The 24,330-nt window shown below is 44.4% G+C and overlaps 1 protein-coding gene across 1 annotated transcript in view; it reads left to right on the top strand.

The window, feature by feature from the left end:
• The first annotated feature begins 7,711 nt into the window (after nt 1–7,711).
• The window catches only part of LOC115329812 (enteropeptidase-like), a 54,908-nt gene continuing 38,289 nt past the window's right edge, over nt 7,712–24,330 (top strand). The window contains exon 1 of the mRNA XM_040212043.1: nt 7,712–7,760. Within this exon, the coding sequence (XP_040067977.1) occupies nt 7,712–7,760 (49 nt within the window). The remainder of the gene's footprint in view (nt 7,761–24,330) is intronic.

Here is a 24,330-nt window from a genome sequence, read left to right as displayed (position 1 = left end):
TGGTTTCTCGTGGATTTTCAATAGAGGACTGTCGTGCTCTCGGTTTATTTTGCGCACTCTCCCATAGAGTTTCACGCAAATCCGATTCCAATTTTTTTTCTCTCGCCGCAGCGCCATCTGTCGCAAATCGGGGGTACCCGCAAGCAGACGAGTACACAATCCGGTCACGGCGCTGCGGTAGGCTTCTATGGGCCGTTTCCCCACCTGTCTATCTTACACCCTGGCACTGTCTCTATTTTAGAGACAGTGTGGTGGTTGTCCCTTTTTTGTTTCTGGTCTCAAGGTTTTTCTCTATGAACATTCAACAGCTCGAATGCGCAGTAACACTCATTTTAGCAGACTCTTTGTTTATGCTTCAAAATTCTGGCTTCATAAGCTTGATTCATGTAGTAACTAGTGACGGACATTTCATTAATCCTTAAGGTTGTTGGTTCCTTCTTTGGTTCATGTCCAGGTCTAAAAGGTCGTTTTGTAGTTTTAGGAGTACCACTTTCCGCGCTCCCGCTAAGAATATGATTCACTAATCAGTAAAGTGCATGGGTTTCCGTTGCCTCACCTCTGTCCCTAAACACCTGCGGCGAGCGTGGTGAACGCACATTGAAGGAGACGTGATAACCATTAAATTCAACTGTCGGCGTCGTTTGTACCGTTAAGCCGGAGTCGCACTTCTGATACATGCTAACAAACCCGGCCTACATTCATATTCTAACGCGAATCATCAAGAAATTCGTCCTTTGAATGCCGCATGAAAATGCGTTCAAGGAAAAAATTGTCACGCGGCATTCGCAGGCTTACTTTTTTATGATATATGGGCAGTGTGACCCCGGCGTCAGAGTTGCTCTTAACGTTCGGCCATTGAACCTTATAAAACCCATTTATACCAATATAGGTATATTAAGACCTCATCCCATGCATGTGTAAAGCGAATAAAACGCGTCACGGTATTAATTATTGTCTTTTTGTTGATCGTGAAACTGCTGTGTTCTCGTCAGAAATATTTACTTGGTCAATGGTTTTACCCGGGGTACAAACTTGAAGGTTAAATATTCCTGCTGCTTAACGCGGTGCGTCATCGAAAAACGCTGATTATGTTTGCGTTATCCTTTTGGCTAGCGTAATTAAAAATATTTTTAGAAATAAGGTCGTAGTACTTAAATACTTTAGATTCGTAACAGGTTGTCAGATATTTTACTAACCTCTTACAAACTGCAGCTAGTAATAGGTGTGCACTTAAGGATCACTAACCAAGGAGGTTAGTGAATGGAAATAGTCTCAACCATAAGACCAAGTAGAAAGCACAACATTGGCTTAGAATCAAATAGGAGCTGCTGTAGAATGTATAGTTACCACTTAGCTCAAGACGCTAGGTTGTGCAAGGTATTACCCAATTCAAAGGACACAAAAGTATTTGCCTTGCTCGCGCAGTTAGCATCGTATCTCCTTCAAATTATATTGCACAATTGTAACAACGTCATCAATCGATTGAACGCATCACACGCGTGCAGGCTTGTACCCGTCACTAAAAAATGCGAGAAACTACATATACAATTACCCAACGCAAAATTTTAACTCTTTGCTCCTACACTTACTCTTCCATAGAAGCAAGTGACCGTCAATTCAAAGAGGGTCTGTTTGTCTCGCATAGTTACTTTAACTTTACATCCTAGGGTAAGCAAAAAATAGAATATCTATACGAAGTCCGAAACGAATGTAGCACGGGTCGGCCGTATCACACTGCAGTGTTCTTTAGCTACATATCGGGTTAGGAAACGGCACCGCAGCGTCCCTTCACTGCGTCAACCAATGACAGCAAAGTCGGAAATCTACTATTTAACATTCTTATTAAAATTAAAAAAAAAAACTGACGCTAGTTATTATGTTTTTTCTTATCACTGGGATTAAGGAGACTAAAAACGACGCGCAAAATTACATGTCAAAATACGTATTCTATCGACGATGTGCCCTAATATTAAACGAAAGCCGTACTAAAAAACATTTACCATTTTTTCTATGACACAAAGAGCGGACGCACGGCAAGGGTTACAGTAATGTGGGCAACCTTGACCTTCTAAAAGAAAAGGTAAAAAAATAACAGTTGAAAAATTAATTAAACATTTGTATTTCCAAGATATGAGTCGTTCAAACATATTTTTAGCAGCCTGCCAGTTACTCTCGTTTTAAAGGGATACTACAACAAATTTTCGGCGCTCATTTTTTGGTCTATATGTGTTCAAAAGAGCAGTATCACATGGAACATACCAATATCTTGTTAAAAAAGTCTCGAAAAGGAATTTTAAAACGAATTAAACGATTAGCAAAGAGCACCTGGTGGATGTCGCTAACGCCTCGTTTGTAATGCTCGTCTAGGAACCATGACAGCTAGTGACGGAGGTTGTCTCGTCTCCGGCCACGACGAGAGAAGGGGGGAAGGAGGAACTCCCCTCTTCCCGAGAATCCCTTTTGTGTGTCGCAGAAGTCACTATTGTCCCCCTAGAAGATTATAGAAGATTAACCCATCACTCAGAATTCGTACAAAAGCAGCCGCTTCGGTGGCTGGTACGACTAGGCCATCCTCTCAACGTCAGCCTCGCCGTAGCTTTGCTCGTCTTGAGACGACCTACGTCACGATTGCGCTGGATGTCACGTGCTCTAGGCTGGGCCTTGTTCGAGCGCTTGCCAGAGTGGGCCGTTTATAACGAAAAATACAGCCACCAGGATCAAAATACAAACGTGCGATTGTCATTTACGGATATTGTGGATCATATTCAACCTATTTTTGAACACGACGGGAATATTTCAAATTTCGTTGAAGTATCCCTTTAAGTAAATTTCGGTCATGAACTGTATTTCAGCGAAATACGGCACTTCCGCTCTTGTTGTGACATTATACTAACTCTTGCAGTTTATACCCGAAGAGGTCATTGTTAATTGTCTCGAGCTTTTAGAAGGCACGGAATCGCTGGATGTCATCCTCTGTGTGTGTTCGAAAGCAAAGAAATAGTGAAGTGACAAAAATAACAGAAGCGCACAGACCTTCTCTACAAACTCGCGTGAGCTTAGATAGATTTTGTTTCGAGAAGTGAACGTTTTGATATTGATACTGCTGGAACCGAGAGTACAGTTCTGATACTAGCGCACTTTCCCCCTTTCGTACGGCCGATCAAGTCGCAGCTTGCAAACAAAATCACCCCCCCCCCCCAAAAAAAAAAAAAAAAAATTAATCTAGGTGTTAGACGACCTGAAGAAACGTTTCCACCTTCTGAAGACTGCCATGCTCTGCGCTTTATAAGTGCTAGTGATAACGTGATTTCGGTAATGCTCATATTATAAAAAAAAAACTGAACAAATTTTGTTAGCGTGTATATTCCCGCTTTTTTCTTTCGCGAAAAAAAACGAAAATGTGGAGAATTACAATCATTCCTTTACTTAAAACACTAATGCTATTACTTTACAAATATGTTGTAACATATGTAAATAATCCCTTACAAAATAACTGATAAAAGTAATAAAGTAAAAGTAAATTCGTTACTTGTGACGGAATACTTACATGATTAATTACAGGGCTGACATGCACAAACGTAGCACACGCAAACGCGTACATAAATGCACGCTACACAAATCACAGGCCTCCTCGATTGCTCTTCTTACTTTTATACCCGCCTTTCTGAAGGCACGGTTTACCTTAGTCATTATCTGAGAAAGAGGTTTTGGTTTTTATTTATTAAAATTCTGATTTCTTTTACTAATTTATTTTCTCGGCATGAACTGTGAATGGTCCAAGGGTTGAAAATATTGATAGACATAACATTCCCGCTCTAATTATTGGCGACGGCGGATAAATCTCCCTGCTCCTCTGTGCTTTACAGCACATGTCACAGCCCCTCTGCAAATGCTCGTGGACAATTTTATGTTGCATTGAAAGCAAAGCTACAGAGCAGAATGACCCCCTTTTACTACGCAGCTGAATATAGCTCAACGAAAATATGTTGGGCGTAACTTAACGCAAAAAAGTACATATAAAATTTTCGTTTTAGTCCTAGTTCTAAAATGTAACCATAACACTAGTCAGGATGAGCCAAACGCGTAGCATCTGTTTTGTAGCCCTTTCGGGCTTTCTTGGCTTAAGTTCAGCGGAGGTCTTCTAGTTCCGTGCAAGACAAACATGGCGTCTTTTTCGTGTGTTTCGTGTACCATCGATGTTGCGTATCGTCGGTACCTTCTGTAAGCTCACCCTTTGTTCACCCCATAGGATTTTCACAATGGTTGAAAACCTAAAGTCCTCACAACAAACCAAGAAGGTGATGTGCAACGTGTACGCATAAGTGATTCAGTGGGGGAACAGGAACCCTTCATTATATCCATATGCGCAGATGAGCAGGAGTGGGTATTGAGCCTGGGATCGCTGGGTTCTGCTGGGCAAGCTTTCGCTATACGCGTTCCGAGCTGAGGTGCGCAGACGCCTCCCTTGCGGGCCTAGAGGTAACTTATCGCGATCCAAATAGAATTCGCGCCGTAGCGTGTGCATGCTCATATTTTGATATATCGCTTCATCGCTCTGATTTTTCAGCAACACAAGAGTTTGCCCATTCATGACGTTAAAGCAGTGCAGCGCTGATGAAATTCCCGATATATCTTAAATTGTTGTCGCATATTTGTGTTGGTCGCAAGAAAAAGTAAATTCGAGGTGAATTTACACGGCGTAATTTACATTGTTTTACAATTTTAGCGCTTCAGTCAAAGCGTTGATTTTTATTTAAAATACAAATGAAACGTTGGGAAAGGTTCGCCAATCTGCTTTCATACTCGGCAATCGCGACTCAGCAACCTCAGCCGCATACTCAAACGGAATGAGGGACAGTAGCAAATGCGTGTCAGTCACGCCGAAACCCGAATTGAAACCAAAACCAAGAAAGTCTTGCATAGTTGGGAAATTATACAAACGTCCGTTCTTCCCACGTCACCCTGATATCTTTCTCGTCGTTTCCACAGAGAGACGTTTACCAGTTTAGTCCATCATATTTGTGACGTTTTAGAATTGAAGAATTCTCGTGCGCGGCTTCGATCTGCGTTCAAGTTGCTCGAGCAACCGCGTGCTTTAAAGAAAAACAGTTTTGCGGATGCCCCATTGTGCGACCCGGACGACCCCTATCAGCCAGAAATTTCTGTCACCCTTCTAAACTGTGAAAACCTGGTGAGCGCGACTCCCAACCTGTAATGTGCATTGGGAGTTTGCCGATTGAAAGTTTTGACGTATTTGTCTGTTAAGGATTTTTACCCGTTTTGTATTATCTTCCGCTTTGAGAATCATTAAATACCAGGTCTCGTAGCCCGCTCGGATTTGGCGGCTAACCAACGACGAAAGCGTGCGTGAAGCAGTACGCTAAGCGGGTCGTTCGATGTTCTCGCATTTCTGGCTATGTTCCCGCTTTTCTCGAAAACTAGCTGTTGGGCCCAGCGCAAAGGACGGAACAAACATTTCCGGTCTTTATTGCTTTAATGCCGAAACAAAAACATATTTTTTCAAAACAATCTCTAAAATTAGCCGGACTACGTCCGATTGTCGTGAAGTGAAAGTTGTCAAAATGTATATTGTATACTGTCACGAAGGAACAGGCGATGAAACAAAAAAATATGATGGCGCACTGTACCACCCGTTAGTATAGGGTAACTGGTATAGTCAGAATCATCCATCTAAGGCAGACAGCGTTGTGGCAGATGTGGTGGCAGGCTGCCATAAAAATAGCCGTTTGTCATATTTCGTGCTTGGTTGAAATTGCTTAACGAAACATATTGTTGAAACCCGGCGTGAACAGCAGCCGGATTTTGTGGACCTGGCGAAAGCTTCACGAAATCACGGCACCGGGGAAGAGCAGCATAGATCGGTACGAAAGCGGCTTTGGACGATGGTGGGGCGCACACACGCTTTTGCGCATCTCCGGCCCCTCTTATGTCTTGTGGCAATAGTGCTGCTTCGGCAAAGGGGCCCCCCATCTTCAATAGGCCGTTAATAATTCACTTCGTTTAATTTAATTTTGCTTAGAAAGTCACAGGTGAATATATGGTGTAAAAATATATAAATCACTCACAGGCAAATTGGCACGCAAGTTTGTGGAGAGATCGATTATATACACTCGCGACACTTCCCCGAATGATCGCGAGCACATCCACGGCGTCTCTTGATTCGTATCTAAGCGTTCGGAATCATAAAGGCTGAACTCCATGGGACGAATATGCTGCGAATAACCAACGAATTTTGGCCGACGGCTTTTGTTCTGCGGGTGGAATCAACACAGTTGCTGCTACGTCGCGCGCAAAACGGGCGTGCCGTCGGGCGGCGTTCGCCAGTTATTCGCCACATAATTCTTTGCATGGAGTTCAGCCTTAAGACTTCACAACCAACGAAATCACACCACCACCTGCCAACAATGTTGATCCACGGAGGGGCCCATTCCCGGTAAGACGTCTGATTTCTTGCTAGCCCCGCTGCTTTCCCCCGGTACTGCGCTTTCGTAAAACTTTCGCTGGGTTTCAATAATCTGCTTCGTCGAAGAACTTCAGTCAATCACGAAATATCAACCACGGTATAGTGTACTAGACCCACGGATATTTCTGTGGCACCCTGCTGCCAGAACGCTGTCCGCCAAATTACTATAATGTCTAGACAGAATAGAACTCTTCCAAAAAGATGACCGAGCGTGGTTGCATTCCCGTCCATAGGCGGAGCTGGTTAAACGCCATCTAGCAAATAGACATAGATATCAGTGGGTCGCGGAAGAGCCGTGTATAGATGGAGTTCGGTCAATAGGAGGCGCGGGCAGAGCCAGGGCACGCTCCAGACTCGGAAGAGGGCTTGGCATGCTCTCTTGACCAACCCGAAACGGAAAAGAATCCTCTTGCGGTGGTACCGAGAAACAGTTCTGATCCAAAGGAATATGTTCGTAAATGGTTTTATTAAGCGCGTAAAAGTGAAGTGTAGTAACTCTTCGTGGTTGAAAATAGGGTGCGCGTGATGTTTCGATCATGATCATGCAGAAAGATGTAAGAAACGAATCCGCCGCTCAATTCTGTTTTGCTTGGACAGAGTGTGACCGCTCGGACGGCAGATTCCCGGCCCTCGGCGCTTGGCGTAAGGATTATGTCAATCGTTCCGCTAGTCGCACTCTTCCACCATCATTTTGGATGAGCGTGATTGAAACATCACGTGCACCCTATTTTCAGTCACCGAGAGTTACTCCGATGCACTCATCAGGTTCGTTTCTCGCGACCACCGCCAGGGTAATATTTCCGGCTTCTGCTTGGTCACATTCGAATTTCTGAAGACGGCCTGGAACACGCTTAGCCCGCTTACGGCCAATGGCGCCCCTCATTTGTTTCCTATACTTTCAAACGGATGGCCAAACTCTCTATATATACGGCTCTGAGTCGCGGTGATTCAGGCACAGATGATAGTGGTGGCGTTGATAGGCTCCCTGCCATCTGCTCGGGAGGGGCGAGTCCTGACGTCAGCGCTAGTGCGGACTTAAGCCAGATGTCAAGAGCTTCTTATAAAAAAACAGAGGCCCAGTCGCGAGAGGCTTTTTAGTATCTACATAACCGTACGTAACTGGAGCCAGAGGCTTCTCTCATTCATCGATAGCTTAGATATAAGAAATAACCTGGTTTAAACGCTCAACAACGAACGCGGCGTGTTTTCGTCTTGTAGGTAGGAAATATGAGCCCACGCCAACTCGGTTTCATGCTTCTTGTCAGCACGTTTTTCGGTAAGTAAACATTCCCTTTCACGATCGATGAGCAAAACACTCTAATTCCTCAAAAATATAAACGGAATCTAGGAGTGAGAAAAAATAAAAAGCTTACCCAGGTACCTTAATGCTTAAAATTTGAGCAAAATGTACCTAGAATAATTTTAGAATGGTTAGACCTCCGCCATACTCTGAAAGATTCCGAATGTTCCGCCAGTCATTCAAAGATCTCTTTCGATAAGCCACTAGCTAATATCTACATAATGGAAAGTACAATCCCTATCCGCTAATCTCTACGTCGCAAGACTGAAAATATTACCTTTTGCTAGATTCTACATTTAGCGCCAACCCAGCCAACGCTACGACCCGATGGAGCCAGGCGTGCACCGCCCAATGTGCATGGTCATGGCTCTCGTCGTTTTTGTGCGTTTGAAATTACCGGCTGGACCAAATCACGCAAGAATGTAAGCGTTGGACGCGACCCATCACCGTGCGTGATTTATTTAGACGGTGAAGATGAAAGCGCTGGGTTACGGAATGAGAAATTGGCTTCGAGCAGAACGGATGTTCTGGAAGACAAGGTTCGCGGCAAGTGTGCTGTATTGAAAAAAAAAAGAAAATCAAAGAAACAAACATTGCGCGTAGTTTTAGCACAAAGCTACTATTAAAGCGAAAAGGTCTAAAGGTTGATCCTTTCATATTTGTGCATGCACTTTGACATTTGAGTTCGCAACAAACTCCCGTGTTGTTCAATAAATTGTTTACGCTAAAACCTGAAGTTGGCTACCTAGCAAATGCTTAGCTGCGAAATTACAGGATACACAGTGCTCGACCTGCAGTGCAGAGTGAAAGAAAATGCACAGAAATTAAAAAAAGAAAATGCTTTCGACATTCATATACCCCCAAACGCAGAAAGACATCATTCTAAACGTATCTGTGTTATGAGTTTCCCCTTCTTCGCTTTAATTGGTATATTCTGCAAGTTGCTCATGAAGTGAATCTGCTGTTTGAGTATTAGTTGCAAGCGTAAATAATTGAGTGTTGAAAATCTGAGATCAAGTTCTCGGATAACCGTTACCGTTAATTTTAATGCAAAGTTCCTTGTCGTATACAGATTGCGTTGAACAGAAGGACTGAATTGGTATAGAGACGGAAAATTAGTGTGGAATGTCAAAAAGTGGTTTGCTCTGTACGTTTAAACAGCCTTGATGGAGATACGCCACGCCGGATAATCGGTCTCTTAGCTGTAGATGAGAAATTAAGCCAGTGCAGTACAACCACTAACCTGGGGTTTTTAACGTGCATCACGCAGTAGTGATATCACGAACGCGTGCCAGTACGAAACTCATCCAGATGTATGGTCGAGCCCAGGAGGTTCCCAGCGCAAGTTTTCGCTCCACGCTCCGAGCTGAGACGCGTTAGCCCACTCGGCCACTTCCTCCCCCCGAGGAATCTGGGATATGAAGAAATATATTTGTAATGTTTTCCTCATCAATACAGTTAGGCGCTAATATCCTGGAAGGTTATGCAGTGTTATTATTTGAATCATTAAGCAATCTTAAATTCAAGGACATTGGGCAAACCTGTTTTATGTTTTAAGTGGGACCAGGTATTGATTCAAATTCTAAACCAATTAGTCGTGATCATTTTATCGTTGATTATTTGATTACGCTGTTGCGTTGACGTCTATGCATCTGTCTAAAAAAGTATAAAAACTAATTTCTACGAAATTACTATGACAGGGAAGGCGAGCTTGTGTATATTCACCACTGTCCTAGCAAGACTTCCTAAAAAAATCAGTCACTCGGTAGTGTCATACTCGACTCTTGAGTTGTAGCCAGGCTGCCAGGAAAGTATCCCTATTAAAAAAGTTTTTTTTTACTTGAATTTCACTGCCAGTAACAAATGTTTTTACTGATTAAGGGACTCTCTTCCCTACCCGTGATGCCGGAATTTACCGGAAGTCCCCGAATGTTTTGCCGGCATTTTGTTTCCACGAAAGAAATCTATTTTACTGAATTAAGGGTCTCTTTTTACTCCCGGTAAAGCGGGAACTTAGCGGAATTCACCGAATTTTCCCGAATTCACAGAATTTATCTGAAATCACCCGATTTTCCGGAATTCATGGGAGCGGACTGTGTTTTTCTTTTTTTTTTTGCCCGTCAACGGAAGGCATTTAGGAAGAAACATGTGAACCATGGGTGGTGTATGTTTACCAGGAGCTGGACGATTTGGTAATCATTAGAATGGTTAGTTTATATAGATCTGAATGTTCCATGCCTTTATTTCACAGGGTCGGTAGCAGTGAAAAAATGTGCACAGCTGTAGACAAAAGAAATCAGAACAAATAGAAACAACCGAGTTATTGTCGCGAAAAAAATATATTTAATGTATTCACAATGCAGCTGGGTAAACTTCTAGATGTATACGGTGGTTCAACTAATAAAACCGAGCAGGCGAACCACACCGACGCACACGCACACACTCTCAGTAGCACGTTTAGCAAAAACCACTAACGCGCAACCAACATCCGCCGCCGTTGAGAAATCATGGGCACAGTCTTGCGTTGTCACGCATGAGCGCAGCAGGAACGCGCGATTGCTGATAGCCGCCGCCCCAAAAGCGATATCTTCGGCATCGCACTTTTTCTTTCTTTTCTTCTTGGCAGCAGCCGATAAAAGTCGGTCGCGCCGCCGCCGGTATTGTTCTCTGGTTTTCGTGTTCGACAAGCTTGCCTGGATTAAGAAGTCCGTCTGCCCTGCTCCCGGTGTCGTCTTCTCGCCGTGGTCTGGAGTCCTGCTCGGCCAAGCGCAACAACAGTCACGGCGCCGTCCCTGATGCTGACACAATGGCATCTCGGGCGTCTTTTTCCCTCGCTGGATGCATCTGAAGTCGGAGCGACGAAGAGGCGCAAATAAAAGCCACAGGAAGGTTTTGTTTATCCGGACGCCCGGCTTATCTGGATGATACAGGTCGCGCGCATGGTACGGGAAGCCGACACTAAACGTTCGTTCCTTGCCGTTGCTCGTTGAAAGACAAAGAAACCGGTTTTCTTCAAAATAGACAGCAAAAAGTCCCCCTCACATTTTTTTCACGCACCCAATGGAAGGGAGAGATGGCGCATGGAGAAACCAATGACAGCCGGTGAAACTTCCAGAAAAGCCGGTTCGTCTGGTAAAGGAAACTGGCTGCCGGTAAAATTCCAGCAAAATCTGGTAACCGATAGTAGCTGCCGTCAATTCTTACATTAAATACTGGTAAACTGAGCTGGCTTCAGATAAAAACGGGTGAAACATGACCAGTTTTCACTGGATCTCACTGGAAGCTCTCGCTGAATTTTTCAATAGGGATGGGACGCGGCCCGCCGTACTCATAGTCCTCGCTAACTATAGGCATGTCGATACTGCGCCTGTAGCTTTGTGCTTCAACGAAGGCTGTCACGAGGGTGAATAGGCGCAATAGGAAGCGAGCAAGCCGGCCGCGTCGCCTATTGTTCGCCGCGACCTATCGGTAGCCGCCGCAGGAGCATCGGGGACCAACGGCGACGAACAGCACGGCGGGCAGTGTTTCCGTCGTGGTTACGAAGAAATTTAAGGCAGTTACGAATTCAGAAAGTTCCTTCGGTAGCCAGTGCCGTCGGAGCAGAATCATCGGGAAGTAATAGCAACGAACATCACAGAGGACAGTGGGTGATTACAAATCCGGGAAACTTCTTCGGTAGCCGGTGCAGAATCATCAGGGGGAAGCAATGGCGATGAGCAGCACAGCGGACAGTGTTCCCGGGGTGATTACGACCAAGTTGAAGGCGGTTACGAATCCAGAAGGTTTCTTCCGTGGTAATATTATAAAAAAAGGAAAACTCCTTCGTGAATCTGGCCGCGTGTACGACGTGAAGGAGGTCTGTTTCGACGGACAAGTGGATGTCACGGAGCGCCGTACTCCGCTAACAAAATTAAGCGCGTCCGCAAAAATTGTAGTTGGCGTTGAGTGGACTGTGGTAATTACATACGCTTATTTCTGAATCAGCTTGACAATAACTGGGCGATTTATTTCGCGCCGTTCCGCGATTCCCACCGTAGGCTGATGGAAACATCCAAGGGTAGGCTTAGGTGGGCGACCGCATTCCGCTTCTCGATTCCAGTCAAGTATTTGCTGCATACTTTAGAGTTTGGCGTCGGTGTCGATGCTGTTCCAACGTCGCTAGAATATAAAAAAGTTAATTGTATTATTCGTGAGCAGCTTAAACAAAGCGCGAACGGGAAAGTAAGAAACGCCACTAACCTGTATGGACGCACAAGTCGCACCCAGATCGCGGAGTACTCCGCCTCGTATGACTTCGAAGGAACGATGTAGTACTACGTGCCGTGCGCGATCTTTAACGTACTGTTGCAGCCGGCCACGCAGCAAATGCTGCGGCTTTCTTGGTGCGGAATAGTCATCTCAGAAATTACAGCGCTAAACCCGCTAGAACGCACAACCAACGCAGCGACTGGCAGAAGCTCCCCGATGCAATGGACTCGTTTGCCGCTAGGGGCGCCCTGGTCGGGGCTTGAATTGGATGCGCACGGTTCCCAAGGTATATGTATAGATGGTAGCGAAGCTTCCATAGAAGCCCATAGGCGCAAAAATGGCGGCTCATGGGGCGCAGCGCCATCTGTGAGACGCGCGGCAATGTCATTAGTCACGCTCGCCTGTGGCGTGCAGGAAGTGACGCTTTATAAAAATTAAACACAAAATGATGCAGTTTTCTTATGATTGTGACGTCACAATTGTTTTTGGCGCGAAATTTAAATGATTTTCGCCGGTGGCGCGAAATTGGAATGCTTTTTTTAATGTTCTACATGCATGCGCAAGTACCGTCCTTTATACCTTGCTTTACGCTCATAGCCTTGTTTGTATCAATCACTCCCATGCAATCTCTCTTGCAAAAGAACCAGTTTTTATCAGTTCTGAGAACCACCAATAAGTTACTATCCTTTTTCAACTAAGCAGGGTGTTACGCCATGGCTATGGTGTAACACCACAGCCATGGTTAACTATGGTTTGTTTGCCAAGAAAGACAAAACGGCACAAGCTTGGTTTACACAGTTTATTATATACAAACTTAGAACAGCACCATAAGACACTTAAAGCTACAATTGAAAACGAGCGTGTTGGTTGATATATACAAAAATTGGAGGTATAAAACAGTGAGGACGAAGACGGGAACAGGAGATCTTTCATGAAAGATGTCCTGTTCCCGTCTTCGTTGTTTTACTTTCAAGTTTTGTATTTGTGACACTTAAAGACAGAGATATGGTGTTGAAAACATAGTGAAATGATGTTTGGACAACTCTATGCACGCACTTAATAACCTTGCTTAATACTCTCAACAGGAGGCAGGTTTACGCATTTATCTTGCACTGTTCACGTTGAGAACTCGTAACAAGATTTAACCATATCAATCACAGGTAGAAGTGCGGGGCCATGCATTTATTTTGCATTTGAATGTCCACATGAATTAATACTTCAAGAGATTGAAAATAGAGACCTTTCGGTATAGTACATGCGCTCGCCACAAACATATTGTGCTCCACAGCTTGACTGTCTATGTGAGCGCTAGTACGCAAGAAACTGCCACAAACTGACAGGAAAAAAAGCACTAGAAAAAGGTTATGAATTTGCTCTGTTGCATATTGTTAGAACCATAATAACTCACCGATTTACCTTTCATCACAGTTTGACCTGCTTTCTGTATACCACAGACAACTAAACATTAATCCACGTTTATATTTCAAGTCGATGTGTACCTGCACAGGTACACATCGAAACGAACGCTTGTTCTCGCACACTCTTCAATCATGCACAGGGTTGCACAGTGTGTGCAGGGTGTCTACCAACCTGGAAAGCCTAAAATTCTCAAGTAATTCGCATTATATTGAAAAGACAAGGTAATATCAAGGCAACCATAAAAAAGTTTCTAGTAAATAAGAATAAGTGAAAGTGCAACGTCAGCGTGCAACGAAGGCCGATGATTGCACGTTGGTGCCGCTGCACTGAATAACGTTGCCCGACACGTCACTAGGCAGCGCAGGCCACTAAGTACTCCCTGAACCGAAGTAACGGTCAACATTTTATCGAAATAGTCAGGAAAATTTTGGGAAAATAGGGGAATTCGGAATAAGCGATGTGGTAGACACCCTGTCCAATCATTTGAGTGGGCGACGTACTCTAGCAATATACAGCGAGAATCGAATGAGTCTAAAATATTTTAAATAAAATTAAAAAATCAGTTTTGGATGCTGCGACACTGAAATTTTGATATTGATCCATGGAAAACTCAAGTTCATCTAGCTGAACCTATACGTTAATTGCAGTGTCTGAGCAGCGAAACACTTTATTTAAAGCATGCTATATTCCTTTGGACATCGCTGTAGACAGTAACGGTAACCCTTAGGCAGGGTGGGCAGTATTTCAGATACAAGTATTTGAAATACGTATTTTAAATACTTTGTGTATTTTGGATTTGCATTTAATTACAAATTGGGTAATGTATTTGACGTGCGTATTTAAATACTAAAACGTGGGTATTTCAAATACAATTGTAATTAAATACAATTTTGTGGGCGAAAATACATCCCTCAAATGTATTGTCACTGTCCAGAGCAGGAAGAAAATTACGTTCTGCACCGAATGCAGTGTCTCTCAATCAAGCACAAGCATTTAGTGACTTTGTGATTACGGTGCTAGTCCAGGGCAAGAATAATGACGAAATCGACGTTCGCAGGCAGACTTGCGAAATAAATGCCTGTGACAACTTGTGATGCTTTCCAGCCTGATTTCCATCCATATTTTCGCCTGGAACATTCTAAATGCGCGGGTCGACCAGAGTTTCTTAACTGGTGCGAGTTGCAACAATAAAAAAAAATCTCTAGCTAGTGGTGCGCGTCTTGGTCGTCTCGGTTCTTTGTTGGTCTATACCAAAATTTAATCGACAAAAAAAGCTGCTTGAAGCTCTGTACTTTTTTCACCTATTACGTCCAAGCTGGTTACATTTTTTGTGTGATTATATTTCTATTACGTCACTAGAGCCTCGAACACTAACTCCCGAGTGTGCGATGCAAAATTAAAATGAGATACCCAGAAACCCGTTGCAAGTGCCCTGAAGTCACTGACGCAAATTTTGAGGAATGTATTTGGAAAAGTATTTGGAGGAGACCAAATACATTTGGTTGTATTTGTATCTTGTAATTAAATGCTTTTTTGGAAATGTAATTAGATTTGCAATTAAATACATTTTTGACGAAGTATTTTGCATTTGTATTTCGATAAATATTTGCATGTATTTTGCCCATCCCTGCCCTTAGGGCTGTGAACGTACCAGCCCAAGGCAAAGGCTTTGTTCTGGCTGCACCACCGCCTGCCGAACCTGCTTGCATTCCTCATCTTCAGCTGAGCTTCCACAAGGGCAGCAATGGCTGGAGACACAAGGCTACATACGCTTTCAACTAACTCAGTGACAGTCAGCATATGACACCGTCGCTGCAGTCGTTGCTGGAGTCTCTTGTGCTTCCGAAGCTGTCAAAGTTTGGCCCTCAACACGTCCATCTTCCTCTTGCCCTCGGTGCGGGTGGCACAGGACCCTGCAAGGGGAAAGCAAAAGCAATTATGAAACCCTTCGAGAAACAATGAAAGGAGCAATGCACCTCCATTGTAGAAAAGGTGGAAGTATAAGTAAGCTTTGTGCATTATGACAGATACCTACGTTGGTGAGAAACTGCAGACGTTGAAGTCAGCGAAGCATCACAATCGGTAGGGGAAGGTTCGGGCGCCCACACATTGTTTTCTCCAGAAGGAAGACCATGTCCATCCATCGCGTATGTGTGATCCACTTCAAAAAACAAAACAAAGCAAACAAAGTGACAGAGTGGTCGCAAGAAGCTTAACCAGCTATAGCCGGTCGAGAACTAGGCAACAAAGTCATCTTCAAAGACTGTCCTAAACAATGCACACTATCAAAACTTACCATGAACTCTTGTTGGAGGGATAGACTTCGAGCTACAGGTCACAGCCGTGAGGCTGCTCCCCACATCTGCCAAGCAATGAGGAGGCAAAAACAAAATCTGTCAAAAATATCAGTCATTGCAATGTTTCACGATGTTCCTGCGGCATGTGGCAAGCTAGATTAAAAACATTATCATACATGTTTAGCATGTTTCCCAAGAAAGCACAAGTACTGGGAACACACTATCATAGAAAGGAAGGCTAGTACGTGACAGTCTGAGATTAAGAAGGCTGTGTCTACAGTGGCGTCCGACGGCACTCCAATCGCGCCTACAAGTGACGTCCGAGTGCCGTGCCGTCTGTAAGTGCCGTCTGGAACAATAAAATGTTCCGAAAACAAAAGCAAAACAAAAAAGTGATTCCAGACCGGGGATCGAACCCGGGATCGCTTGCTTATGAGACAGGCATCTTACCACTAAGCTAAACTGCTAAACTCCGCTTCGAGAAACTCGTTTGGAGAACTCGATTTATACGAGACTTTCGGACGGCACTTGAACGCGTGAGTGGAGTACCGTCGGAACGGCACTTGAACGCTCTGCAAGAGTGCCGTCGGACGGTACTCTAGACACTGCGAATTAAGAAACATAGCCTGCAACCCTCCTCCGCCAATTTGCAATTATTTTTACCTTGTTCCGTAGTGCCTTGCGTGTGACACCGTGATGATGTGGGCGCACCGATGCTACTGCTGCTGGCCGGTGTGGGCTTGCCCTCGCTGATCAATTGGCCAGGGCTGCTGCTCTGGACGACACCTCCAGCACCTATGCAAAGTTCATTTGTAAAGTTAAGCACACACGTTATGTACACTGAAACAGTTCCTTGTAGCTGCATGTGAAATACCTTCTGAATAAGCTTACGTTCTCAGTAATAATGAAAACAAGATTTCGTGCTCACCTGCAGTGGTCGAATATGCATGAAGGCCCATAGAAGGGGTCAATAGCTTACCAGACATCACCGGACAATGGAAATCACACATAGTGGCAGCAAATACAGCTGCTACAAGTTTCACCCTGCAGAGTCCACAGGAAAACGATTAAGTGCGATGCCAGCGGTGCAGTCATCACTTGGGCATCGCACTACCGAGCAGCGTCTCTTTACACGCATCAGGCTCATCGTCCCGACGAACGGAGCCTTGAACGCGCCCGGCGGTCCCTCGACGACAAAACGCGCAGAACGGCGCAATAGGCTTTAACCAGTACAAACCGTTCTGCACTCGGATACGTGGGAAAACTTAAGACCACGAATCGTTAAACGACTGCAAAGTGAAAGTTTGACGGGAGATACAGAAATGTAGGCACACCGGCAAACGCAAACAATGCAAACACGAGGCGTATCAGGACGGCGAACTTCGGCCGACGGCATAAACACCCGTAATAGCGACGTTGTAGAGGTCGCAACGAGTGTGCACAACATAATACATATTAAATACTAACTAAAAAATTCACGCAACTGAACATTTTCAAACTAAGTTATTATGCATAAATAATACTTTGATTTAAAGTAAACTATATTAGACACCGAAAATGTGTCTTTAATATTCTATCATCTTAGTGCTTGGCCGCGCAAAACACAGTAGCGCTGCGGTAGCGCGGCCTCCAGGGTGATGACGCTGACGATTGGTTTTGGGCCGCTTTTTTGCCCCACTTTCGCGACCCATGTGAATTGACCTTGCGGTTCCTATAAGCGAGCGTTGAATTAAGTTTCGTGTAGTGCTGAGAAGACGCGGTGATCGAAACAGAAACCACGTCTAGGGCTAGGGTGTGGTACACCGTACCATGTCCAAAGAGGAACCATAATGCCACAGAAGCAGTGCTGCATGCACGAAATTTCAGAAGTTGCCTATTCCTTTACAAAATATCGCTACCGTTCTTCTTTCATTCTTAAACCGAAACTAAACAAGAACTCACTCGGTGCACAAATAAATTCTCCCAATATCATGAAAACCTAGTTAAATGGAGATGCGCCTTGTCCACAACTGGAAGATGTGAAAGGAAACAATATGCCGGATGCGAATAGCATGATGATGATAGTTGGGAAGAATTCTGTATGTGGCCTATACATACAAAGCCAGATGACTTTGTCTCGACTACGGTCTAACTGTTTATGCGCGAGCACAGGCGTTCGACGGTATTTCGTGCACATTCGAACAGTTCACTGAAATTTTAAATAAACGACAGTTCATTTGAAAAACGACAGCTAGAATAGAATAACATGAAATAACCAAAGAAATGAGAAGCTGCAATGTCCATCACAAACACCACAGAATTCAGCGGAAACACATTCTGCTTTTATGACTTTATCCATTAGTATCAAGATAAATCAAGCATTTTTTTCTCACAATAACACGCGGCTCGACTGAGCACGTAGTCAATTAAAAAGAAGAGTGACCCTGAGAATAATTTGCGCGTTTCTCGGGTTATGGAAGCGACACCTCTTTGCACTCATATTCCAACGGTTTATGAAGCGGGCCTGCCGACAGACAATGGAACAGCAGGTGCCATGCCTAAATCAAGTTGAATCCCCTCTACGCCATAATTTCATTACATTTCATTTCATTTATTGTTCTCTCAGGGCCCGAAGGCATTACAGAGAGGAGTGGGTATTTTTTTTAAACGGAAACATATGAGTATAATGATACATAAGGCAAGACATAAAACAAAAGCTATTGAACATCAAAAAACTTAGTAATGGCAATTTTAATATCAGTAGCATCAGTTATCGAGACTATGGGTGCAGGAAAGCGATTCCAATCTATTGAGGTCTGAGGGAGAAAGGAGGCATTGAAAGATGAGGTGTTACACTGGGGGACGCCCACTTTTAGATGGTGATTAGTTCGTAGCGAAATGTAAGATGGTTCTAAGAATAATGTTTGACAAAGTGTTGAATTAGAGTAAAAAATCTTCTGAAAAAAACAAAGCCAGGATATTTTCCTGCGAAGAGAGAGGTTAGGCAAGGAAAGGGATGCTTTCATAGATGTGACGCTGGATGTGCGATGATAGTTCGAGAGGATGAAACGAGCGGAACGATTTTGTACGGACTCAACAGCGGATGAAAGGGTGATACCGGGGTCCCAGATAGAGGCTGAATATTCCAGTTTAGTACGGACTAAAGTCTTATAGATTAGAAGCTTTAATGAAACAGGAGCAAGCGAAAGGTTTCTGTTGAGGTAACCTAGTAAGCGATTAGCGCTATTAGTGACATATTCGACATGTAAATTCCAGGAAAGGTCATTGGTTAGATGCACACCAAGATATTTATTGGAAGTAACAGAGAGTAGGGGGGAGTTAATGATGTTGTAGGATGGACAAGTGTTATTATGCCTGGACACTCTCATAGATCTACATTTAGATGTGTTGAGTTCCATATGCCATTTTGAGCACCATTGTGGGACGTTGTTTATATCAGTTTGAATAACAGAAATGTCAGAATCGTTAATAATTTCTTTATAAATGACACAGTCATCAGCGTACAAGCTGATGGAAGAGGAAACATGCATAGGAAGATCGTTAATATAAATAAGAAATAGTAGTGAACCGAGCACAGAACCTTGAGGAACACCAGAGTTAACACTTGATAATGAGGAGTTAGTTCCGTTGGCGCAAACAAATTGAAAACGATTTGTTAAAAACGATTCTATCCAATTGAGTATGTTGTTATCTATGTTTAAGTTACGAAGTTTATGGAGAAGGAGTGCATGTGGGTACTTTATCGAAGACTTTGGAGAAGTCAAGGAATATGCAATCTGTCCTGGAACCCCGGTCGAGAACGACGTGAAGGTCATGGGTAAAAGTTAGGAGTGGTGTTTCACATGAATAGAATTTTCGAAAACCATGCTGTGCTGGGTGAAGAAAGAGTTCGAGTCCAGAATGTTAATAAGATTGGAATATATTTCGTGCTCAAGTATTTTGCATGGGATGCTTGTTAAGGAGATAGGACGGAAATTCAAAGGATTATGTTTATCACCGCCTTTGTGGAGAGGAATCACCCTCCCCACTTTCCAGTCTCTAGGTAGTATCTGCTGTTCAAGTGATTGGGTAAACAGTTTTGATAAGATGATGCTTGAATACATTTTGGTATTTTTCAAAAACGTAGTATTAATATTATCGATGCCTGCTGAAGTTGATATTTTTATGGTTTCAATAATATTCGCAATACCCTCGCAATCAACAATGACTTGAATCATTTGCAGATACTCACAAACTGGGAGAACCGGATGGTCAGAGGTAATAGGTAGTGAAAAGGATTTAGCAAACTCATCATTCAATACAAAAGGGCACAAATCACCTTGAACTTCAACTCCGTCATTATCCCTGAGCGTTACGTCCTGACTGTGACTGGGGCTAATAACTTTCCAAAATTGCCTGGGATTATTAATTAGCATGAATGGTAGTGTACTGTTGAAAAAAGTGGCTTTCGCTTCCTCCACTGCTTTTTTGTACTCCGCGGCAGCAAGATGATATACTGCCCAGCGTTGACCATCGTTCGAAATTTTAGCAGAACGAAATAGCCTTTTCTTTTTATTTGACAACCTCTTTAAGTCGTACTATACAATGGTAACTGGAGTGATAAAGATATGCTTCGAAGGGGCACATGAGCACTCATAAGTGGCGCAACCTTTCTTTTGAATAGATTCCAGTTATTTTCAACAGAGCGCTCCTCAAAGCCATATGTATATTTAACTAGAAAGAGGCATAATTCGTTATTTATAGATTCAAAATCCGCCCTCGCATAATTATATATTTTCTTAATTTGCTTTGCGTTGGAACATTTAGGGATATCTAACATGAAATGCAATAAAGAATGGTCGCTAAGACCGAGCATATCACTTAGTGAGAAGATAAGATCGGGTGATGTTAAAATGAGGTCTAACAAAGATGCGGTTGTTGCTGTAACACGTGTAGGTTGCGCAACAATCTGTGAAAAATTAAAATCTAGACACATGTTTACAAACTCATTGCACTCTGAGTAAAAGTCATTAACGGAAGTACGCACATCTGACCAATCTATGGAAGGGTAGTTAAATCACCAAACAGTATCAAGGGTGCACTTGGAAAACAAGCTATGACTGCACTGATCGCGTCATGAATCTTTGGGACAAAAGTGGCACTTGCATTTGGGGGACGATAACTCACCCGGAAAATATATTTCTTGTTTCTTATATTTACCATACTATCTCAACCCATACTATCTCAAGTTCAGAAGGGATGTTGGTGTGAAATGTTTGTATGTTATCAGCTACCGCGATTAACACACCGCCATTGTTTCTTTCGTCCCTGTCATGACGGTACATATTAAAACGTTTCTGACAGCTTAATATTTCACTATTGCGTATTTTACTTGACAACCAGGTCTCGGTGAGAACAATAATGTCCGCATTAGACGAGTCGACAATCGACGATAAATCCTGGCGTTTATGCATAACGCTTCTAATGTTAGTAAAAATAAGACATATTATTCACACAGATATCATCATTGGCTCTGTAACTCCTCTCTGATCGTTATGGCAAAACTGATGCAGGAGTGGAAATTCCGGGGTTACTACCAGATGAACTAAACATTGGAAGAGGGAATGCTTGGTTTGAAATTCCAGCTGTCTGTTCAGCTGAGGTTTGATAAGGCTCACGGAAGTTTAACTCGTTCACAGAGTCTGTGCTAAATGTATATATGTAGCATTTATTTCTCATGACTAGCTTATCGAAACGCAGCTTGAAAGATAGGCCTTGAGGCTTTGCAAATTGGAGTAGTTTTCTTCGAGCAAGACGCACGGATGGTATAAAGTCTTCACTCACAGAAAGGTGTGTTCCCTTGAATTTGTGCGCGTTAGAAAGCACCATCTCCTTATCTTTGTAGGAGAACAATTTTACTATGATTGGCCGATGTTTTTGCTGACTAAACCTTCCTAAACGGTGCGCTCTTTCGATGGATGCAAGTTCCAACCCTAATCTTTCGAGATACACATCAATAACAGCCTTTTCAGATTGCGCCCATGGTTCTTTGTCCGTACCAGGAATACCAAAAAAGATAAGATTTCACCTACGGGCTCTGCTCTCTGCGTCATCGCAGCGCGCCCTGAGCTGAGATATCTCGTTAACGGCGGATGTTAGTTGCGGATCGGAAGTCGTACTTATTCATGGCCAAGAATCCGAGACATTCGGTTTAGTTCCATTCCGCGACGACATGTGGCGCCTAAAGGCTGGTTCAGACATGTACAACGAGCGCGATGCGTCCGTTGCAACCGAAGCGACCGGAACGACCGCTCTGCGCTGCGCGTACACACACCTGCAACCACTGCAACAAGCGCAGCGGGTCGGCAGCACGGCGACCGCCTCTCCGTTGCCGTCAGCTGTTTCAGCGGTGCCTCCAAAAAGAAGGGGACGCGCTGCCACTCACTTGCGTAACAGAAAATAGACAGACCGTCTTCTATGACCTCAAGCTTTATTACTCTTTTCAGGATAAGCTTGCAAGGAAGTGCATTAAAAAAAAAAAAAAAAAAAAGAAAGATGCAGTACGTCGTCTTGCACGATCACGACTTTAATACACGACTTTGCCAACAGTACAAATCTCGCCACACGCCTTTTCTACGATCATAAAAGACGATGTAATCTTAGCAACGATATAGCAACGTAGAAATATAATTTGACAGACGATGCGAGCGTTCAGGATTGCTAACACTAATCACCTTTTTCGGGCGATGAAAACGAGTAAAAAATTCGCATCCTTTATATGGTACGCACCAGTAATACCTTGAACTTGGGCACACGCAAGGAATGCGCCAAATCAGAAATCCGGGCGATGTTCGAGGACACAAATGCTTAGAAAGCACCACTGTAGTCGAAGTAAACAAACACGACGGCACGGGCGTTTCTGCTGTCTTGAGAGTACAACCACGACATCGCCGCACGAGTAGGTGGATCTTCCCTTCTAATACGTGCTGGGTTATCATAGCGACACACGACGAAAATTCACAGTCAAGGCTAGCGCTTTTACGCGGAACGATGAACTTTCACCCCGACGTCGACGATCACCATCGACGCCATGTTTGCAGACAGGAGTCGGCCCGCGACCGGCAGACCGGCATGGAACGCGCTCGACCCATTCTCCTCGACCTGTGATTGGTCTGTCGTTGCGGTCGCTTCGGTCGTTTCCAACGCATCGGGGAAAGTTGGGCTCGCTCCAACTCCTTGCGTCGTGAACGACACATGCGTGCGTCCCTCCGTCGCTATGGCAACTGACGGTTGCAGACCGTTGCAACGGTCGTTTCGGTTGTTCCGGTCGTTCCGGTCGCTACGGACGCATGTGTGTGAACGGGGAGTAAGCCCCGAGCGAAATCACTTTTCCAATTTCCAATGTGCCCTCTGTTTCCGCCCGCACTGCCAATCTTATCTTCGAATCCGGAGAGGAGACATCGTAATGCAGTAAGGGCATAGCACTGATAACACGCTCAAGACAGCTCCGAACCTCGGAACCTCTCAAGGTCACAGCTGGGCGCGCCTAGCGCAGACGTGCAATGTGGAATTGCTTTTCCCGCAGTCAGTGTGCATTCTAAAGTGATAAGCTAACGCTCAAGACTATTGCTCCATCGCTAAAAGCCAAATTTAAACCGAGCAAAGTTAAAGCTATACTTCGTCTCACCTTAGCATGGACTGGCCCCAAAGGCTGCTCTAGCGCGAGACGGAAGCCTTGATTGGCGTTCGCGCCACACGAGTCCTCGTGCAGCCGCCGAGGTGTCGTCGAAGCACGCCACCAACAATAGCCCATGCTAAGGTTAGACGAAGTATTGAAGCGCGAGCCGAATCCTCTGCGTTTTCCTACCTCGCACCTACAGTGTACTAGAATATTCTAGTACACTGTATCGCACCGGCGGTAGTGCATCGGACATAAGGTAAAACGATGCTAAAAGTGCTCTGTTTCAGGCTCGGCTTTCTCTTATCACTGGGGCCTGTTAGAGAGGGTCTTCTGGCTTAGGGCACCTTGACTCAGGCTAAACTTTGTCTCACCTCAGCATGGACTATTGTTAGCCATGCATGCTAAAGGCGCGAGCCGTTTCCTTTGAATCACTCCTCGGTGGCTGCGCGAGCGCTCAGGCAGAGAATACTTCAGTCGAGTTTGTCAAGGCTAGCCGCTCGCGCTTGCACAACCTTTTCAGTAGTACTTCGCAGTCTCACGTTAACATGGACTAACCACGGAGGCTGCGCTAGCGTGAGACGGCAGCCCTGACTGCGTAGATTGGCATCCTCGCAGTACGAGTGCTCGCGCAGCTGCCGAGGCGTCATCCAAAGCGATTACCCCTGGCTTTTATTGCGCGTGGTTGCTAAAAAGACACAATTATAGCTTTGGCCGTGATACGGTGGAATATGCACGTCAGCTATTTATTTGTCTGTTTGTAAACAAGCTCACTATGGTGGGTGACAGCTCAAGAGTGCAGTGGAAGCTCCGCCTTCAGCGCGCGCTCCTTGCCTTCCGCCGCGCTTTGGCTGCGCGTGCACACTTGTGCTATCAAGGCCACAAAGCTCGTGCTGTAAGCGGAGCTTCCACTGCACTCTTGAGC

This window comes from Ixodes scapularis, unplaced genomic scaffold (genome assembly GCF_016920785.2).
Source record: "Ixodes scapularis isolate PalLabHiFi unplaced genomic scaffold, ASM1692078v2 PGA_scaffold1__304_contigs__length_218370807, whole genome shotgun sequence".
NCBI lineage: Eukaryota > Metazoa > Arthropoda > Arachnida > Ixodida > Ixodidae > Ixodes > Ixodes scapularis.
This window is presented reverse-complemented; position numbering and strand designations above follow the sequence as displayed.